This window comes from Petaurus breviceps, unplaced genomic scaffold, assembly GCF_028583685.1.
Source record: "Petaurus breviceps papuanus isolate PSGF00001 unplaced genomic scaffold, PetGlider_PUasm1.0 175, whole genome shotgun sequence".
NCBI classification, from domain to species: Eukaryota; Metazoa; Chordata; class Mammalia; order Diprotodontia; family Petauridae; genus Petaurus; species Petaurus breviceps.
In genome coordinates, this window is record NW_027185764.1 from 9,926,760 (window position 1) to 9,945,159 (window position 18,400).

General features: G+C 41.0%; 1 protein-coding gene across 2 annotated transcripts in view; it reads left to right on the plus strand.

Moving 5' to 3' along the window:
- The window catches only part of MMD2 (monocyte to macrophage differentiation associated 2), a 115,086-nt gene extending 100,685 nt beyond the window's left edge, over nucleotides 1-14,401 (plus strand). For both annotated transcript variants that reach the window (XM_069084760.1, XM_069084761.1), the window contains one exon: nucleotides 184-14,401. In XM_069084760.1, coding sequence (XP_068940861.1) covers nucleotides 184-387 — 204 coding nt within the window. In that variant the 3' untranslated portion in view covers nucleotides 388-14,401. The remainder of the gene's footprint in view (nucleotides 1-183) is intronic.
- Nucleotides 14,402-18,400: the final 3,999 nt, after the last annotated feature.

The window sequence follows — 18,400 nt, forward strand, 5'->3', positions numbered from 1 at the left end:
CTCTCTCTCTCTCTCTCTCTCTCTGTCTCTGTCTCTCTCTCTCTCTCTCTCTCCCCCACTCTGTGTGTGTCTGTCTGTTTCTCTTTCAGTTGCTCTCTGACCTATTCCAGACTTGCTTCCCTGGCCCTCCCTTTCACTATGCTACTGACTTGTCCCCTCCCCTCACCTTGTCCTTGCTGACAGCCTAACACTGATGGAATCTGGGAGCTCATGACCGGAGGTGTCTTTTACTGCTTTGGGATGGTGTTCTTCAAGAGCGACGGGCGGATTCCCTTTGCCCATGCCATCTGGCACCTCTTTGTGGCATTTGGAGCTGGCACCCACTACTATGCCATCTGGAGGTACCTCTACCAGCCCAACACACTGGAGTCTAAAGTGTCCAAATGAGATGTCAAAGAATCTCATGAAGCGCCTGGTGCCCTTGGAACAGTGTGTTAGAGGAGACGTTACTGGGATGAGGCCCTGCTCAGAGGTTCCAGGCCTGTCTTTTGCTACGCTGCTGGATGGATATTTTTTTGAATAGGTCCTGGGTCATGTCTTATGGTTGCCATAGAGTATCTGGTGCAGGAAAAAAAGGCACTGGGAGGCTTTATTGGAGGGCAAAAAATTAACCAGATATTTTGTGTATGTTTTAGACAAGTCATCCATAACAAAAATCAACATTAATGTCTTCAGGAAACAAAAGGGCCTGACAGGCAAATACTTTGTTCACAGGGTCCTGAAAACCTTTAAAATGACAATTATACTCCTCTAGGGAGAAAATCAGCCTCTCTGTGTGCCAGATCAATCAGAACCCACCTTTTTTTGCAACCTAGATGCTCAAACTGCCATACTACAGAACCAATTAGTCTCTAGTTGGTTTCAGTGATGGGAAGGTGACCCTCTCTGGAATCTGGCTCTGCCCAGTCTAAGACTATCCAAGAGTGGACACTTTTTTTCTCTTAAGAAAGTGAATACTTTCCTTTCCAACTCTCTCCTTTGCTAAAGTCCTTTTCAGACCCTAGGCTCTCTTGGGTATATATTGAAATGGCTTTTTCTACCCTGACACTTTAGTTGTTGGGAAGGAGCTGGAGAGAAAATATATGATAGAGCTATGGTTACTTTAATCTGTAGATTGAATCCGCAGGTGGTCCGGGTGACTCCAGCAACAAAAAAACAGACACTTTGTACTGTTGGGAGATGACCTGAGGGGAAGGGTCCTAACCATCTCACCAAAAACCCAGAATTGGAAGGGCAATTTGGAGAAGGGAAAAGAGCTTTGTTTAAAGTTGTCTCTGCCATTTCCAAGCCCCAAATGCCACAAGAGTAAGTGGTGAGTGATCCTCTTAATGGACAGGGAAGGAGATGGTGGCTGGGAGGAATTTATAATACTCACATTCTTTATTTTGTTCCCCTTGTTCCCAACTGGCAAAATTTGATATTATTTAAACTGTTTGTTTTAAGAAATTGGAATTCTTCCTCCTTCTCCTTCCCAACCCCCAAGCTTCAAGATAGCCTCAAAGGAAAACCCCATCAATGAATGTAAACATGAATCCTGACAGAACTTCTAGGCCAAAATCTCTGAAATCCAAAGACCATTGAGACTGAAGAAGCTTCCAGACACCAGCTGGTATTGTCTCACTCCATGGGCTGGGGGTTCTGTATGAATGTAATACCTCATGTGGCCACTAGGACAGAGGCATCCTGACATAGATCGAGTGCGGGACTGGGAGCCAGAAGACAGATTGGAAACCAGCCTCTGATAAGCTGTGTCACTCTGGGCAAGTCATTTACCTTTATGTGCCTAAAGCAACTCTATAGGGCTACTCTCCCAAGTAACTGACAGGTTGTGATATGTTGGTGGAGGTCCCACACTAACCATCACAACCCCTCCTGACTACTTAAAGGCTTCTATTTGAAGAAGGAAGTAGCAGGAAGCATGGACCCAATGCATTGGAAGAGCTGATTCTAAAACACATTCCTACAGAGCTCAGAATCAACAAAGCCTTATACAGTACTTAATTAAACTTGAATACATTCCAGGACTATTTTAGGGCTCCAGGTTATGGAATCCCTTTTGTCTAAGTCAGTATGAAATACCTTTGACACATTCCATAGAGATGTGGTCCTAGGGCTGGGAGAAACTTTTGTGATGACGCACTTTGTTCCGGAACTTGGGGACCTTTGATGGTCTTCTCAGTTGAATATTAAAATGGTAGTCTTTAGCATAGTCACTTCCCCAGGTTGGATTAGAATGGTGGAAATGATAACTCAGCTTGGAGGCAGAAGTACCCATTGTGTAGATTCTAGGCTGGGCTGAGAGGTGGAGGACTTCCTTTGTCCGGGAGGATTTGTACTTTACTAAAAAGATAACTCCATGTTGTAAAGATGGGTTTAATTTCCATCCTAGTAAGAATCTTTACTCTAGGGCACGTTCTAAGTTTCCTCATCCGTAAAAATGAGAGAAGGTTGGAAGGAATGATCTGCAAAGCCCCTTCCTAAAACATATGAGTCTATGATTATCCTATGTGAGAGAATTTAATCTGTACTCAGATCAGAACAATCCTATTGCACCTTCCAAAATACAGCAATCAGGCTAGCTTAGCACAAGCAAGAAATACAAATAAGGGAGCCCAAAGAGTGCAAGGGATGAGAGGGAATGTGGCAATGCAGTGGTTGTTAATGACATTATTTTCCTGGAGCATCTTGGAGAAACGAGAATACATCTGGGAAGAACTGCCCTGTGGCAACCATGTGATGCTGGCAAGGTTTGCTTTTGTGCCCTCCCATGTCTCCTTTTTTTGCCCACCTTCCCAAGCTCACTGGACCAGGAATCAGGAGACTTGGGATGTAGTTCTGGCTGGGACAGTTACTTATACTAAGTGACTTGGGCAAGTTGCCTAAACTCTCCTGGATTTAGTTTTCTCATTTATAAGAAAGGGAGATTGGACTAGATGATACTTCCTAGTTCTGGTGTTCTCTGAGCTGCAGTGTGGTGTTGATGAAATGCGACCTGGAAGACTCAAATGCCAACCCTGCTCCTTATTCCACAGATGACCTTTGGCAAGTCACTTACCCATTACTGGCTTCAAGTTTCTTTGCCTGTTAAAATGAGGAGTTTGGATTCAATGATATTTAAGCCTCTTTATCTCTAAATCTGGAGATCTGTGATCTCTAAATCTCTTTTCATTTCCAGAAAGTTTAGTTTCTGCTCTCTGTTTGAGTTCCTGGATTCCAAAGAGCTTTGACTTGCTCCCTTCTTTTTATTGGACTGTCTGTCCCAAGAGCCAGAGCCTAACTCTTTTTCCTAGCTAGCAAGCTAGAAAGCAACTGCCAGTATCAAATGGGGTAATATTTGTAAAGCACTTTGCAAATCTTAAAGCACTATTTAAATGTTAGTTATTATTATTATTACTAAAAACAATAATAGTTTAAGGTTTTGACTGACCTGAAAAGGCAGTTATTTTTCCTTGGGAATGCTTCTCAGTTTCTCATCTACCAATTAGTCAACTGACAAGCCTTTATTAAGCACTTAATATATTCCAAGTACCACACTAGGCACTCGGGTTACAAAAGGCAAAAAATGAAAGTCTCTGCCCTCAAAGAGTTTATCTTCTGTAAGAATGTGTCGATTCAATTTAAATGAACATCTATCAAACAAATGACTACTATGGACAGATCACAGATCATTTACCAACAGGCCTCACATCCTTAAAGTAGGGCCCAGAATTGGACATAAGCAGGTTCTCTCCTAAAAACCAAATTTAAGCTCTTTATCGACCTTTATCAGTTTATCGTTGTCCTTAAGTAAGGCTACTTAACTATTATCAAATGAGATAATACACATAAAGTGCTTTAAAAATCTTAAAGAGATGGACTAATGCTAGCTACTATCATTGTTGCCATTATAATCCGATTTCACCTCTACACAGGCACTGAACATCCCCTACAGCAGTCATGTCAAACCAATAGAAAGGGAGCCCACTAAATTGTAAATAAGGATGTCAGTGGGCACATATTGACTTACAAAACCACTCATGCTTATATTTTTTTCTTTATTATTACGTCAATCGTCAATCCCTTAAAATCAGAGAGGACCTATATTTTAGTCTGGTTCAGGCTGCACTCCGCAGTGTTGGAGGGGCCCGCATATTTGACACTTCTGCCCTACAGAAAGCTCGCGGGAGCCAGTCCGGACTCCTTGGTGCAGACTCAATGGGTGGGCAGTGAATCGATTGCTTGCAGACCTGTCCTCCTCCAGGATGCTTGTGGATACTGTCAGGTACACCGAGGATCTTGCCCAGGGCCAAGGCGTCGGCCTGCGTTCTTGCCTGATGGTGGCTTCTGGCGCTGCTGATTGCTCAGGCGGGCCAAGCCTCCATCAGCAGCTAGAGGCACATTTTTGACATTCTAGGCATGTCAGCTGTTGCTCCCAAGTTGCTCTTCCAGTGTCAGGTGGGTGACGTAAGCTTAGTGGGATGAATGTGTCAAGGAACAGGAACTTTCAGCCTCCATAGCAACAGAGAGGCATGAGAGAGAAAAGAGACAAAGAAGGGAGGTGGAGAAAGCAGCAGCCTTACAGGAATCAGAAAATTTTAGGAATTGAGAAGCAATCTTAGAGACCACCTCTGGGACATTGTGATATAGTAGAGAGGGTCTTAGACCTGGAATCAAAAGGAGTTGGGTTCGAATCCCACCTCAGACACTTGCTTTGTGACCCTTGAGGAATCACTAAACTTTTCTGAATTTCAGTTTCCTTGTAAAATGAGAGAGTTGGATTTGATTTTGGAGGTGCCTTTCAGCTCTGTGATCCTAGGCTTCTAGTCCAACCTCCTCTTTTATGAACTTGTATTTTTGCTTTATTTCAATTAACAAGAATTTATTTTCTTCCTCCCCTTCTCCAGCCAAAAAAAGAAATTCAAAACCTTTGTAACAAGGAGATCTAAACTGAAGCTTAGGGGAAGCAAAACGACAAGCTTTTGATCCCCTTCTCGAGTTAGTGCCTGAGGCAGCATTAGATTCCAGGTTTCCTGGATGGGGGGTTAATTCCACCAAACCAAGCCCCTGCCTTGCTTTAACCAGCTGGGCTGAGGAGCAGAAAGGAGTCAGGAAGGTATGAAAGATAAACAGAGCTTGCTTCTGCCATTTGGGTATAAGCAACTCCATATCTAGAGTGCGACCTCATTGGCAGTTGTTCCCCTGGCAGAGGTAGGAGAGCAGAGTTTGGCTGTGGCCTTCCCACTAGCTGCAAGCATGTTCGCCGGGGGCTTGTTTAAATCAATAACCCCAGTTTCTATTCAGTGCCAGATTTGGCCCTTGCATTTGTTCATTTGATTAAAAACAACAGCTGACAGCTAGACGTGGAGAGCATTGAGCTCTATTCTCTCTCTCTTAGTTCTAGAGACCATACCTCAGAAGACTGAAAAGTAACCGGTAGAGAGAGCTCTGTGGAGGTTACTAAAGTTAGGCTCGTATTGTGAAGCATTGAAAGATGGAAGTAAAAGCCAGGTCCTTCAAAATCGTCACCTGTGGAGGCCGACTATGTCAACAGGGAGACATGGATTGAAAGCAGGCTAAACAATCATTTATAAAAGCTTTCCAGTGGGTTTTTAAGCCTAACAATACCCCTTTTCTTAGGTTCCTTATGCCCCAAATTGAAACGTGCTGATTATTTTTCCCGTATAGAGCCACAAATTTTGAGGAACATCTGACAAGAAAAGGAACATATCTCAGGGCTAATGCTTCCACCTGGGGAGAGCCTGGATAAATGCAGAGGGCACCACACCTTGCTAAAAATAAAAACTTTTGTGAACCATGATGGAAAATTAGATATGATTAGAAGAAGGGCTGGGGGCACTGGGTAGTGGCTAGGGATGTTATCAGGCCTACAGAGCACAGGCAAAAATCTATCCTGCCAAGTATTCTGACCACATAGACCACGAGGCCTGAACACTGTTGGATTCCAGAGGCAGAGGGAGGATGTCATGGTTCTCAAGACTGAGCAGAAAAAGCAAGCCATAAGTGGTGCGATTTGAGGGGTCAAAAAGTCTTCTCCTAAATGACTTCCTCAGTGAGGCCTGAAATTCTCTCATTAGTAATACATACATACCTTTGTGTTAGGCCCTTCCTGAGGTTCCTGTTAAAACCCTTCACTTCTTTCCAGGCTCAGCACTGGTGCCAGTCCTTTAGAGAAGCCTTTCCTGATCCCACCCTCCGGCCCCTCCCCTCCAAGACAAAAATGTCTCCTTCCTTGAATGTTTCTAATTTGCCTTCCTTGTATTTTACCTTCTAATATATCTATGTCTGTATACATCTGCCGGCATCTAGGTAGTATATACCCTACACTCTAGAGGACAGAAGGTAGGCCCTATTGTTAGGAAGAAGCAGAGTCAGAATCCTATTTCAGGCACTCATTAGCTCTCTGACCCTGGATAAGTCATTTAACCTCTCTCAGCCACAGTTTCCTCATCTGTAAAATGGGGATAAAAATAGTACCTCAGAGTTATTGTGAGGATCAAATAAGTTGATATAGACTTGTAAAGTTCTTCACAAACCTTGAAGCACTATGTGATTGCTAGATATTATTCTTGCTGTTAATATGACTCCCTGTCATATCCCCTAAAGGGGTGTGAAGCAATCTAATCTTGAGGATGGAGGAGATGGCTTCTCTTTCTGTCTCTCAGTCTCTCTCTCTGTCTCTGTCTCTCCATTTCTCTCTCTCTGTCTCTTTCTCTCTGTCTCTCCCCATCTCTCTTTCTCTCTGTCTCTGTCTTTTTCTCCCTTTCTTTCTCTCTCAAAGCTGTAGACAGGAAAGAACATTTCAAATTTGAATAGGGAGGGACCTGAGTACTTCTGGCAGACAACATTTGGCAAAGCTTCCTCTAAAAGTAAGGGTTCTTTACCTTGTTAAACCTCTGTGTATGCAGGTATATAGGTGTGAGTGCATATATATTGCATTTCAAAATACTTGGTTGCCGTTGTGATCCTTTATATTTTATTTTTATGCTTTTAAAAACATTATTCTGAGAAGGGTCTATAGGTTTCATCAGAGTACTAAAGGGGTCTATAACAGAAAAGTGGTTGAGAATCCTGTCTTAAAGTATTGGTAGGATAGAATGAGGAAAAGACTGGAAGTGGGAATATGGGGAACACATCTTCACTTTGTTGGACAAGACTGCTATAGAGTTCTCTCATCTGTTCCATCTTGGAGTGACTAATACAGTTGGATTGCCAGCTTTGAGGTCAGTCTAGATCCTCATGTGACTTGACTGTCACTGGTTGGAAGCAGGACCTCAAAGGCCAGCTGATTCTGTGTCATTTCTTTACTAAGAAAGGGAAATAAAGGCTGATAGGACCAAGAAACATTTAAACCACTTCCCTCTCTTCACATCCCATAAAGACCTGAGGTCTCTAGGAGATAGGCACTTTTTGGGTCTTATTTCTGTTGTGACCTATTTTAACTGATTCTCAGACTTAAAGTTGGGCACAAGGGACAGGGAACTAGGATTCCTAAATCACATTCTTGACCTGGACAAAGCTGAGATGGTAAGGAATCCCCCAGGAGACCCTTTGGATTTGGGGTGGTCAAATCATAAATAGTCATAAGGGGAAAACACTGCTTGGGGTGATGGGGCCTCCCCCATAAATTCTTAAATGTTATAGAACATTAGATAATTTTAATCCCTGGCTTCTGCTTTGATGAGACAAATTCTCTGCTACACCCACATTTTATCTTATTCTTTTTAGAGAATCCTTAGCTATGACAGAAGGTTAATGTGGGCAGTATTTGTTAGTCTGCTGTTATTATTGCTTAAAGTGATAAAACTTGTTTCAGAATTCCCAGTGCTAAAATGAGCAAAAGAATTCATGCTATTGTTTCACTGGTCTCCAAAGTGGCTCTAGAGGATAGTAGATAGATAGAAGTTGTTTGTTTTTTTAAAGACTGATCCCCAAATCTCTTCTCCTAAACTTTGCATGGGAATGAAACAGGGCCTTAAAAGTCTGTCCCAATTCCTAATCTATATAATGTATTGAAGATATCATTCAGGAAAGTGTTTAAATGCCAGAGCAACCATAACTTGTGGTCAGATGTATAGAAAGAGTCCCAGAAGCTCCTTCAGTTTAGAACATGTTTATTCTGACTACTTTCTAGTCACATTTCCAGAAGGGATAGAAAAGTCCTTTTGGAAGAGAACCAAATCACATAAGTTATAACTATTCTCTAAGAAAATTCTCCAGCTCCTCTAGGAAAAAGCTGGGCTCCCACGTTGCCTCATTTGGCATCAAAGAAACTCGATTTCCACCCACCAGCCAATAACGTTTGGGGAGGCTTGGTTATTGACTTTCTTTAATCTCACTGTAAGACATTGTCACCTCTCTTATAGAAGTTTGAGCTAAAAGAAATTATAAAAATCTAACTGGGAAGTTCTGAACCTGAGGACTCAGAGGCCTCCAAGAGGTCTATAAATGTGAATGGGGAAGAAAAATGATGTCTTTATTTTCACTAACCCCTAACTGAAATTTAGCGTCTCTTTCAATTACTTAAAAATATCATTCTGAGAGGAGGTTCACCAGATTGCCCAAGGGGTCCAACAAACAAAACAAAAAGATTAAAGATCTTTTGATCTAATCCAACACCCTTGTTCAAAGGAAGGGGGAAGAGAAGGTAATAAGCATTTCATAAGCACCAGCCACTTTACAAATGTTCCCATTTGATCCTCACGATAAATAGGAGCAGGTGTTTCTATTATCTCCATTTTACAGTTAAGGAAACTGAGCAAAGGTTAAATAAATAACTTGCTTAAGATCACCCAGCTAGTAAGTATCTGAGGCCAGATTTGTACTCAGGTCTTCCTGACTCCAGGTCCAGCTCTATAAAGTCTAGCTGCCTCTAGCTTTCAGCAATGAAGAAATGAGGCATGACAAGAAAAGAGACTTTGGAATCAGAGGAATTGGGTTTAAATTTCTGCTCTGCTACTTACTACTTGTGTGACTTCAGCCAAATCACTTAATCTCTCTTGGTCTCAGTTTTCCCCTCTATAAAATGAGGGAATTGGTTAGACTAGATGATCTCCAAGTCATACCTCATGATCTTTTGATAAATATTTAACAACTGGATCTCTATGGGAAAAATGCATGCACAGTAGTACACTTTGAAGTTTAAGTTAAGTTTATGAACATTTCTCCATTTTTCTTTAAAGTCGAATCAACAGAACAATAAATTAGGCCCTGATATCTAGTGTTTGCAGGTTTTTCAGGTGGCAATGCTCACCTCTGTTTATAACTGTAAAAACCACCCAGTAGTTACTGTTGGAGTAAAACTAGACCTCATGCCTAGTTCAAAGCTTTTTCCACTAATCCATATAGCTTTTCCTTCATTGAAGTTTCAGTAGACCAGCACATTTTATTCCATGTTTCCCCACTGTTTTCAAGGACCAAGAAAAACATAAGTACTTTATTCCACATTAAAAAACAAAACAAGACAAACAACTATGCCCCTTCTCTTCAGAAGTTTCAGTTTTGACAACCAGCTGTGTGGTTGGCATGGCTATACAAGATGCCTTCTCATGTGTTAGGCTGTTTCAAGAGGGAGTAAGGAAATGTTCAAATATTTCTTCTAAATTCTAGATTATCTGTCTTCCTCATATTTTTTCCCCACATATTTTATCTATTCTTTTTAAAAATTTCATTTATTGGAGTTAGTTGATGTGAGCAGGAAGCAGTGTTGGATGTAGGAAAGAACCCTAGACTGGAAGTCTAAAGACCTGACCTTGCTACTAAGTAGCTGTGTGATCTTGGGCAAGATACTTGACTTCGCTGAGGCCTCCTTTCCTCATCTGTAAAATGAAGGAATTGATCTATAACAGGCTTTTCCCAACCAGTAACCACTAGTTACTGAGGTAGGCAGTTCCATTTCCACTCAATCCAGAAAGCAGACCATGTGACCAGATTCCCTTTGAGGTAGGAAAGGGTGACCTCCATTTTATTGACTGTGGCTGTTATGGCCCCATCTCCTGATGAGTCCCCAAGGGGACTATTATGGCTGGTAGTGGAAGGAACAAAGGTGAGAGTAGATTTTTAAACTCCTCAAAGGCCAAATTTGCGTCATATCCATTTATCTTGCTATCCACAGTGCCTGGGACAATGCCTTAAACATAGTGGGCATAGTTTAGCAGTTGTTGGTTGAATTGAATGGAATAAATTCAATTAAACAGGAATTAGATTTATTTTGGTTGGCCCTAGAGGGCAGTATATACAGCAGTGCATGAGAGGGAAAAACTGCAAAGGGGAAAATTCAGGCTTGAAATCAAGAAAAACTTCCCAGACACTGGAGTTATCCTAAAATGTAATGCTCTGCCTCCCCCTCACTGGGATCCTTCAATCAAAGGCTAAAGAATAATTAACTAGCTATGATTTCTAGATTTGGGTTGGACTACATGGTTTTTGAAGTCCCTTCCAACTGAAATTCTTTGTGATTCTATAGAGTTGACTGACTTTTTATCTTTGTATACTCAGTAAGTACCCAGCATAAAGGCCTGGCACCTAGTAGGAGCTTAGTAAATGCTTGGTGAATAAATGAATGAATGAACTGAGACCGTTATTAATTTTCCACTGTTAATGAACACTGTCTTCCACTGTCATCATATGTTTATGGTAAAGAAGTCAAAAGTAGTCTTTCTTTTAGGTTGGGAAGATCTGTTCTCTAAGGGTCTTCTTGGCTTTGAATCTTTAATAACTACTAAGAATAGCCAGGTCAGCTTCACTTAACAGATTGACCCTGACTTGGCAAGGATCAATATTGCCATTTTAGTTGTGACTTGAACCTCACCTCAGTAGGTGAGATAGAAAGTCAGTCTTCTAGAACCTTAGGGATAGTCCAGATCAACTTCTTACCACCTGATATTTGACCTGAGAGTGAGTGAGATTTACCTGTTCTCTACCTTAAGGATTTTAGTAGGTATTTGTTTCTTGAAAATCCAACCTCCTCAGCACAACAGGGAAGGTAGGAAGAGGCACATCTCAGAGACCATTGGCTTCTTAATTCAAGCTTCTGGTGTGTGTCCTGCTAAGTCACCATAGGCTACTCTGAACTTTGAAAGAGATGAAATATAATGAAGTGTCGGAGTGAGATGGAGGGCAGTTGGCGGGTTTATGCCCATTAATTGCATAAATTTTGGTATCTGCTTCTTTCTACTTCTTGCTTGGATTAAATCTAGGTTGCTTGGAAGCAACTTTGCAGTGTATTATCATGAGTAGCTTAAATAACTTGAAATAAGGAAGACTTGGAATCATATCCAGTCTTAGGTACTTACTGGTTGTGTGACCCTGGGCAAGTGCCTCAGTTTCCTCAGCTATAAAATGAAGAGGATGGCTCCTAAGATACTGTCTAGTTCTACTTCTATTAACCCAGCAAATTTTTTTTTTTGGGGGGGGCGTGTAAGAGGTCTAGATTGCATCCCAGCTGAGTACATTGTTTTGGTTGGTGAGTTGTCCTAAGGCAGGCTGCCAGTGTCAATTCTAGCCATCTGTCTCCTCCCTCAGGGGAAGTCTAGTCCTATGACTCACTTCCTGGACTACTTTGGAAATTGCACTCCCAGCCCAGGAGGGAAGTGAATTGCAATATAACCTTAAACCTAAGCCGAGATTTGCTTAGGTTGGAGCTGAATTTGCTGATCTGTGGCATTAGTAAGAAGGAAGAAGAGTTGTTTCTTGGTGATAGAGATGTTTACCTCAAGGACCAAATATAAATTCCTTTATTTGACATTTAAAGTTCTTCACATCTTGGTTCCTTCCTATTTTCCCACTTTTGCACATTATTCCCTCCAGGAAGAGTCTATGATAGTGACCTGCTTTCAGTTTCTCACACAACACCATCCATTTCCCATCTCCATGCCTTTGTACTGGCTGTGCCCCATGCTTGGAATGCCTTCCTCATCTCCACCTCTTAGAATTTCTAGCTTTTTTTTCTTCCAGAATTGACTCAAGCGCCACCTTCTGCTGGGGTTCTTCTAACTTAACCAAGCTGCTGCTGCATTCTGCACTGAGGTTGCCCTGTGTTTACTCTGTTCGTATCTTCACAGGCAGTGCTTTTTGTTGGTTGTTTCGGTCCTCTTGGTTACCCCATTGGGGGTTTTCTTGGCAAAGATACTGGAGCGGTTTGCCAGTTCCTTCTCCAGCTCATTTTACAGGTGAGGAAACTGAGGTAAATGAGTTTAAGTGACATGCCCAAGTTAGTATCTGAGGCCACGTTTGAACTCATGAAGATGAGTCTTTCTGATTCCAAGCCCAGTGCTTTATCCACTGTTCCATCTAGCTGCCCTTGAGGAGAACTGGCTTCAAAACCAGGCTAACCCGTGTTCAAGTCCCAGCTGTGACACATGCTGGCTATGTGACCCTGGGCAGGTCACTTAATCTCTCAATGATCGACTCTCTAAGGCAGAGGAAGGTGCAGACCTGCCAGGAATTCGCTATGACAATGAAGTCATAGCATCTATCCCTACATCTCTTGTATGTACCCCTATGTGCTCATGTTGTCTCCTCCGTTAGAACATAAGCTCCTCGAGGACAGGGACTGCTTCTTTGTATCCGCAGTGCTCAGCATAGTGCCTAGCACACAGTAAGTGCTTAATGAATGCTTGTAGATTTACACCGTACTTCCCAAAGAGAGACTTCAAAGTTAAAAAAAAAAAAAACATCTATCTATAGGGGAAAAAAAAGATACCCTTTGGTGGTCTTTATACTTCAGACGCACCACATCTCCTTGAAGCTAACTGGAGACTGGGAGATGAGGTGAAAGAAAACTTCCAGCAAAAATTCCAGTGAATAACAGCTATCTTTTTGAGTGTCTATGACTGAGGCAGAAGGGGACTGAAATTCAGTAATAATAGTGTATTACATTTGTATAGTACTCTTAAGGCTTAATAGTACTTTTTTTAACATGTATTTAAAGAGTTTTGCAAACATTAAAGTGCTAAACAAATGTCAATTTAAATTATTATTGTCATTATATACACTATCTCTTTTGATCCTCACAACAACCTAGATGGAAAACCACATGAGGGAAGAAGGTCTCCATGAGACTTATCTTTCTTTTGAGATGACTAGAATTTTTTGTCCTGTTGGAGTCATGGGTTCTATAGACAAGGTTTTGATATTTCCTTAGCTCATTCAGCCAGGGGCTATCATTCAGTTCAACTGCATTGTCATTTTCAGACCATGTGGACCCACTATTTCTGTATATTAATTTGGCTATTAATATAGAACATTGACATTGAGAAAGCAGGAAAATCACAGAACAGACATTCAAATATATACTTGGTTGATTCATAGTGGCTAGCACAGTACTATGCTATGCATACCTAGGTATTCAAATAATTCATTTGCTAATTCATTCAACTAAGAAACACTTATTAAGTGCCTACTGTATGTAGAATGCCATGCTAAGTGCCCAAAGGGAGATTAAGTTTATATTAGGCAATATACTTATAATCATTGCCTTCATGGAGCTTACAGTCTAATAGAATAAGACAAATTCAGATAACTATAATTACCCTACATTTGCATTAGAGAATTGGAAAACTATACACTGTGTGAGGTCTTTGGAGAAAGTCATTACTAAGGAGTAAGAGAGCTTAGAATATAGGATGGAATGGCATTTGAGTGGGTCTTGAAGATGGATAGGAAATTCAGTAAGTAAAGAAAGGGAGGACCAACTATTGAATGAGAAATTACAGTAAGTCTTCACTGAGTTGAAAAAAGGTCAAAATCCAATTGTTTCCATCTCTCTATACTGTTATTTTTAGTGTTCTGTGCTGTTGGCCTTGGGGTCAGATTTTCATTGAAATTTCAGCCTGCTTCCTTAAGTTTTATACTTGGGATTCTCAGGTGGACTATGGGTTTTACATGATTGAATCCAATCTTGGGAGATGACCCCAAAATTTTGACTATGTCCCTACCCAGAATTGCCCCTTAAATGAATATCAGTCACTCAACTTGGGCAGGCACACACATTTTCTCTTTAGTCAGAGATAGAAATTAAGTCATTTTAAGGAAAGAGGTAATGCTGGTTCTGGAAAGGCTACTCTCCCCATCCTAACAGATTAAAGATATTACGTTCACAGTGTCTGCTTTAAACTGAATGACTTTTCAAACTCCTTGACACCACCCCAGGGTTTGCTAGGCTAGCTGCTCTGCTTCCTTTCAGTGCTAGGTCCCACTGAGCTTTGTGTAGCTTTAGTGTGAAACTGGAGTGAACTGTTTTTGATACTAACTTTTATTGACTTGTTAATGTCTATAATGTTTGTGAAATGAGATTTGCAGCTGTGACTTTTTTTTAATGTCTTGTATTGGACCACATCTAGATTGGTGAAATCAGTATTTTGTATTTAACACGGTATTTAATAAAGGTTTGTAATAAGAATAACCATGGCCATGAATATTCTTATTTCCTGTGGAGTAGGAAGTAAATAAAACTCGATACCTCACTCTTGCAAATTTGTCTTGATTATTTTTTGGGGGGGAAAAAAGATTGATTCCTATTGGAACCAGTAGGATGGACCTGTCTCCTCAGTCACCCAATCAACAAGTATTTATTAAAGGCCTACTTCCAGGTTGTTCTTCGCTCACCCCTCTCTCTGCACTCTTGGGGACTGAGCACAAACACCACCTTGTTCTCAGGGCCCTTCCTGTTTCCCCTTAGATGGTAAAACCTTCAGCGATCAGGTGACTTTTATTTACCTTCTATTCGTTTTGTATTTATCTACTTATGTGTAAGTGGTCTAGTCCATTAGAATGTAAACTTCTTGAGGGAAGAGACTGTCGGTCTTCTGTCTTTATATCCCAGTTCTTCCTTCTGTATTTGAATATCTTAGTCATTAGGTCAGTTATCCCTAACATCCCTTTCACCTCTAACATTTTGTAATTCTAAAGGAAATTTATGGAAGTGTGTAGCAGGCATAGACCATCTAGAAAATAAAGTGACTGAATCACACAGCACTATGTACTTTGCTGGCTACAAGATTACCATGCTGATCTCAGAGAACTAGAAAGGACAGATAGTCCAGTTCCTTTTTTTCACAAAGAAGAAAACTTAGGCACCAAGGAATTGAGTGACTTGACCAAGGTCACACAAGCTCAGGGCTAGAATCTGAATGCAAATACTTTAATTCCAAAAATCTAGCACTGTTCCAATGTCTTGTTTTTTTTTTTTTTTAATTATTAAGCAAGCCTAGGAAGAGTAAAAAGCATACCTGAGTAGCGAGTACCTAAAGGCTTTCAGGGAAATTCCAAACTCCTGGCCATTGTTGTATCATAAGGTGTCATTGTTTATGAATGTGGAATATGACCCCACCAAAAATAAAATTAATGTATGGAAAACTTTCATTTTGTCCAGCTTCCTCTCATAACACAGAAAAAATTATCAGACTTACTGAAAAGCCAAGCTCCTACACAATCCATAAAAACCTTGGTCACAAAATGCTCCTTTTTTTTTTTTTGATTTGTCAAGTTAGGTAACCGTCCATTCAATGGAGATCTTTTCATTTCAATTTGACTTGCACTATTCATTCATGTATTTTCAGAGTTTGAGCGCCCTCTAATGTTTAGCAAGCTAATTTCTGATGAGTCTTAACAAAAGCTTTCTACTAAAGCAAAGGTATTTCTTACAGAAGCTGAACAAGGGACTGGCACCCAGGAATTTCCATGTTTTCTTCTAGATCTGATGCTTTTAAAATGTGGCCCTGCACCCCAAGCTCAGGGTTTGCATGGATTGGGTACATGTTGGGGTGCAACTACAAACATTGGCTCCTTATGTTCCCACTTAGAAAACCCTTTGAGAAAACTTAGACCAAGTCCAAATACGGCAGCTGCATGGCAAAGTGGAGAGAGTGCTGGGCCTGGGTTCAGGAATATGAATCTTCCTCAGTTTAAATCCAGCTTTGGACACTTACTAGTTCTATGACCCTGGGCAAGTCATTAACCTTGTTTGCCTCAGTTCTTCATCTGTACGATAAGCCCGAGAAGGAAATGGCAAACCATTCCAGTATTTTTGCCATGTAAACACCAAATGGGGTCACAAAGAGTCAGAAATGACTCAACGCCAACAAAAAATTCAAATATGGCTTGTTTCTAGGTCTCTACAATACATGTAGATAAAAGGTCCCCAGATCAGTTCAGAGTTTCTATCTATCTATTATCTCTCTCTCTCTCTCTCTCCACACACATATATTTTTGTACATATGTCTATGCATGTATGTGTGTATTCAGGCATTTTTTTGCATTTTCTTGTATAATAAAGGCTGTCCTATATCTGACATATACATACATATGCATACATGTACATGGGAATATCTTTATTTCTGTGTTAACCACGAAACAGTTTTTATTCCACCACAAGAAAATACAGAAAGCACATATGTAGCTTATAAACAATTAGTACCATTCTTCTTTTCTCTCTAGGGAATTGTATCCCCTTGTAGACTGAACTCCCTTTTAAGAGGAAAATAACCTTAGGTTGATAGAAGGACAATTTCCCAACATTCCCTGAGCCATCCTTTTTACTGCAAAGTCCTACCCTAGAGAAGAACAAACTTGGGGTTGCAAGAGAGGCAGGCAACGGTCTTCCCACTGGACCCACATAATCCAAATTACAGACGGTAACAGTGGAGAGCAAAGTTGAAGTGCCAGTGCTCCCACATCATGGCTGTAGTTCCTTGTTTCCCCTTTGGCTGTGGGGGCCACAGGCACAGGCATGATTTTCTCTTCCCCAGTAATTCAGAACAGCTAGGTAGCATGTCAGATGGAGTTTTAGGCCAGTGGTCAGAAAAATGACTCAGACACTTACTAGCTGTGAGGTCCTTAACAACTTTGCTTGCTTCAGTTTCCTCGTCTGTAAAATGGGGATAATAATAGTGCCTCCTTCCCAGAGCTGTGATCAGATGAGATTTTTTCGTAAAGTGTTTGGCACAACGCCTGGAACATAACAGGTTGTCAATAAACATTTTTTTCTTCTTTCCTCTTCCCTTTTCCTTCCTTCTCTTTCCCTTCCTTCTGTTGTTCTTCCTTCTGAATGAGCCCAGGAAATTCCCCTTCTCTTTTCAGAAAACCTCAATTCACTGCATTGTAGGGGGTTGATCACAGGAGCTCTCTGATCCATAAGGAGCTTACACTCTTCTAAGGTGAGGGGAACCTTTGTTTTAGACTTATGAGTTTCTACCTCCTCACTGCTAAGTTCTTAGGAGGACTAAGTGCAGTGAATTACGGCTACTGTTCTTGGCTCCTGGTTTTGGGGATGCCTGAATTGCTCTAGGGACCAGGGGATGGGGAGAAGTGGCCAATGACGAAGGAGGTAAAGCCATCGGCAAAAGCTAGAAAAGACCTAAGGAATTCAAATAAAGGCAAACCAGTCCCGGATCCCTGACCCTCACTAAGGGACTGAGTTGGATGCCTGGCATCCAGGCTTTCACAACCTAAAAATTCCACGAAGCCCTTCTGAGATTTTCTTTTCCCTTCAGAACCACCACTGATGTCCATTTTAATCTTATTTTATCTACATCTGTGGCAGGGCGCTTGGGTAGAAAAATCAGTGTGATTTATCCTAGTTTCTGTACTTCGGGATATGTCCCCCCTTGTCTGCATGGTAGGATGTGAGCTCTCTGAAGGCAAGGATCGTGTTTTTTGCCATTCTTTGTATCCCCTGCACTTAGCACAGTTCCTGGCTTGTGGATTGATTTCATTTAACCTCTTAGGCAAGATTTCCCTACTGTTCATCTATGCATTCATTCAGCAAATATCGATTGAATACCCTCTGTGTACAATGCACTGTGCAAGGTGCTGAGGGAGAAACGAAGTTCACATAAGAAGGTGCCTGCCCTTGTTGAACTCATAGTCTAATACGGCAATAAGACACAAATGTAATTATAATATACAGTATTATATGACATTTTAGAGATAGACAAACTGAGACCCAGAAAAGTTAAGTAACTTGCCCAAAGTCACAAGTCACTCCTACTCACTAGTAAAAGAAAAAGAATTGGAACCTAGGTCTTTCCAAATTCTGAGATCAGCACTCTAACTGCTTCAAAGGTCCTTTCCAGTACTAAAAATGGTTGTTGCATGTGTATCCTTCCCCCTCACATTCTACATTTAAAAATAAATAAGACTGATAATAAAATCAGCATTATCTTTGCTACTGTAAAGGTTGTAATAATAATAATAACCTAGTATCCTATGACTGCACTCAGAATCAAGAGAGACAGAGAGAGAAAAGATTCTTTCAACAAGAATTTATTGTCTATTATATTCAAGGCTCTGTGTCCCCTTGGAGGATGGAGCCTAGTGATGCCAGTAGTTAGAGGAAATCAGGATCAGAGCACCATATTTCTATTTCTCCACCAGCACAGTGTGAGATTGGTAGACTCAGAGT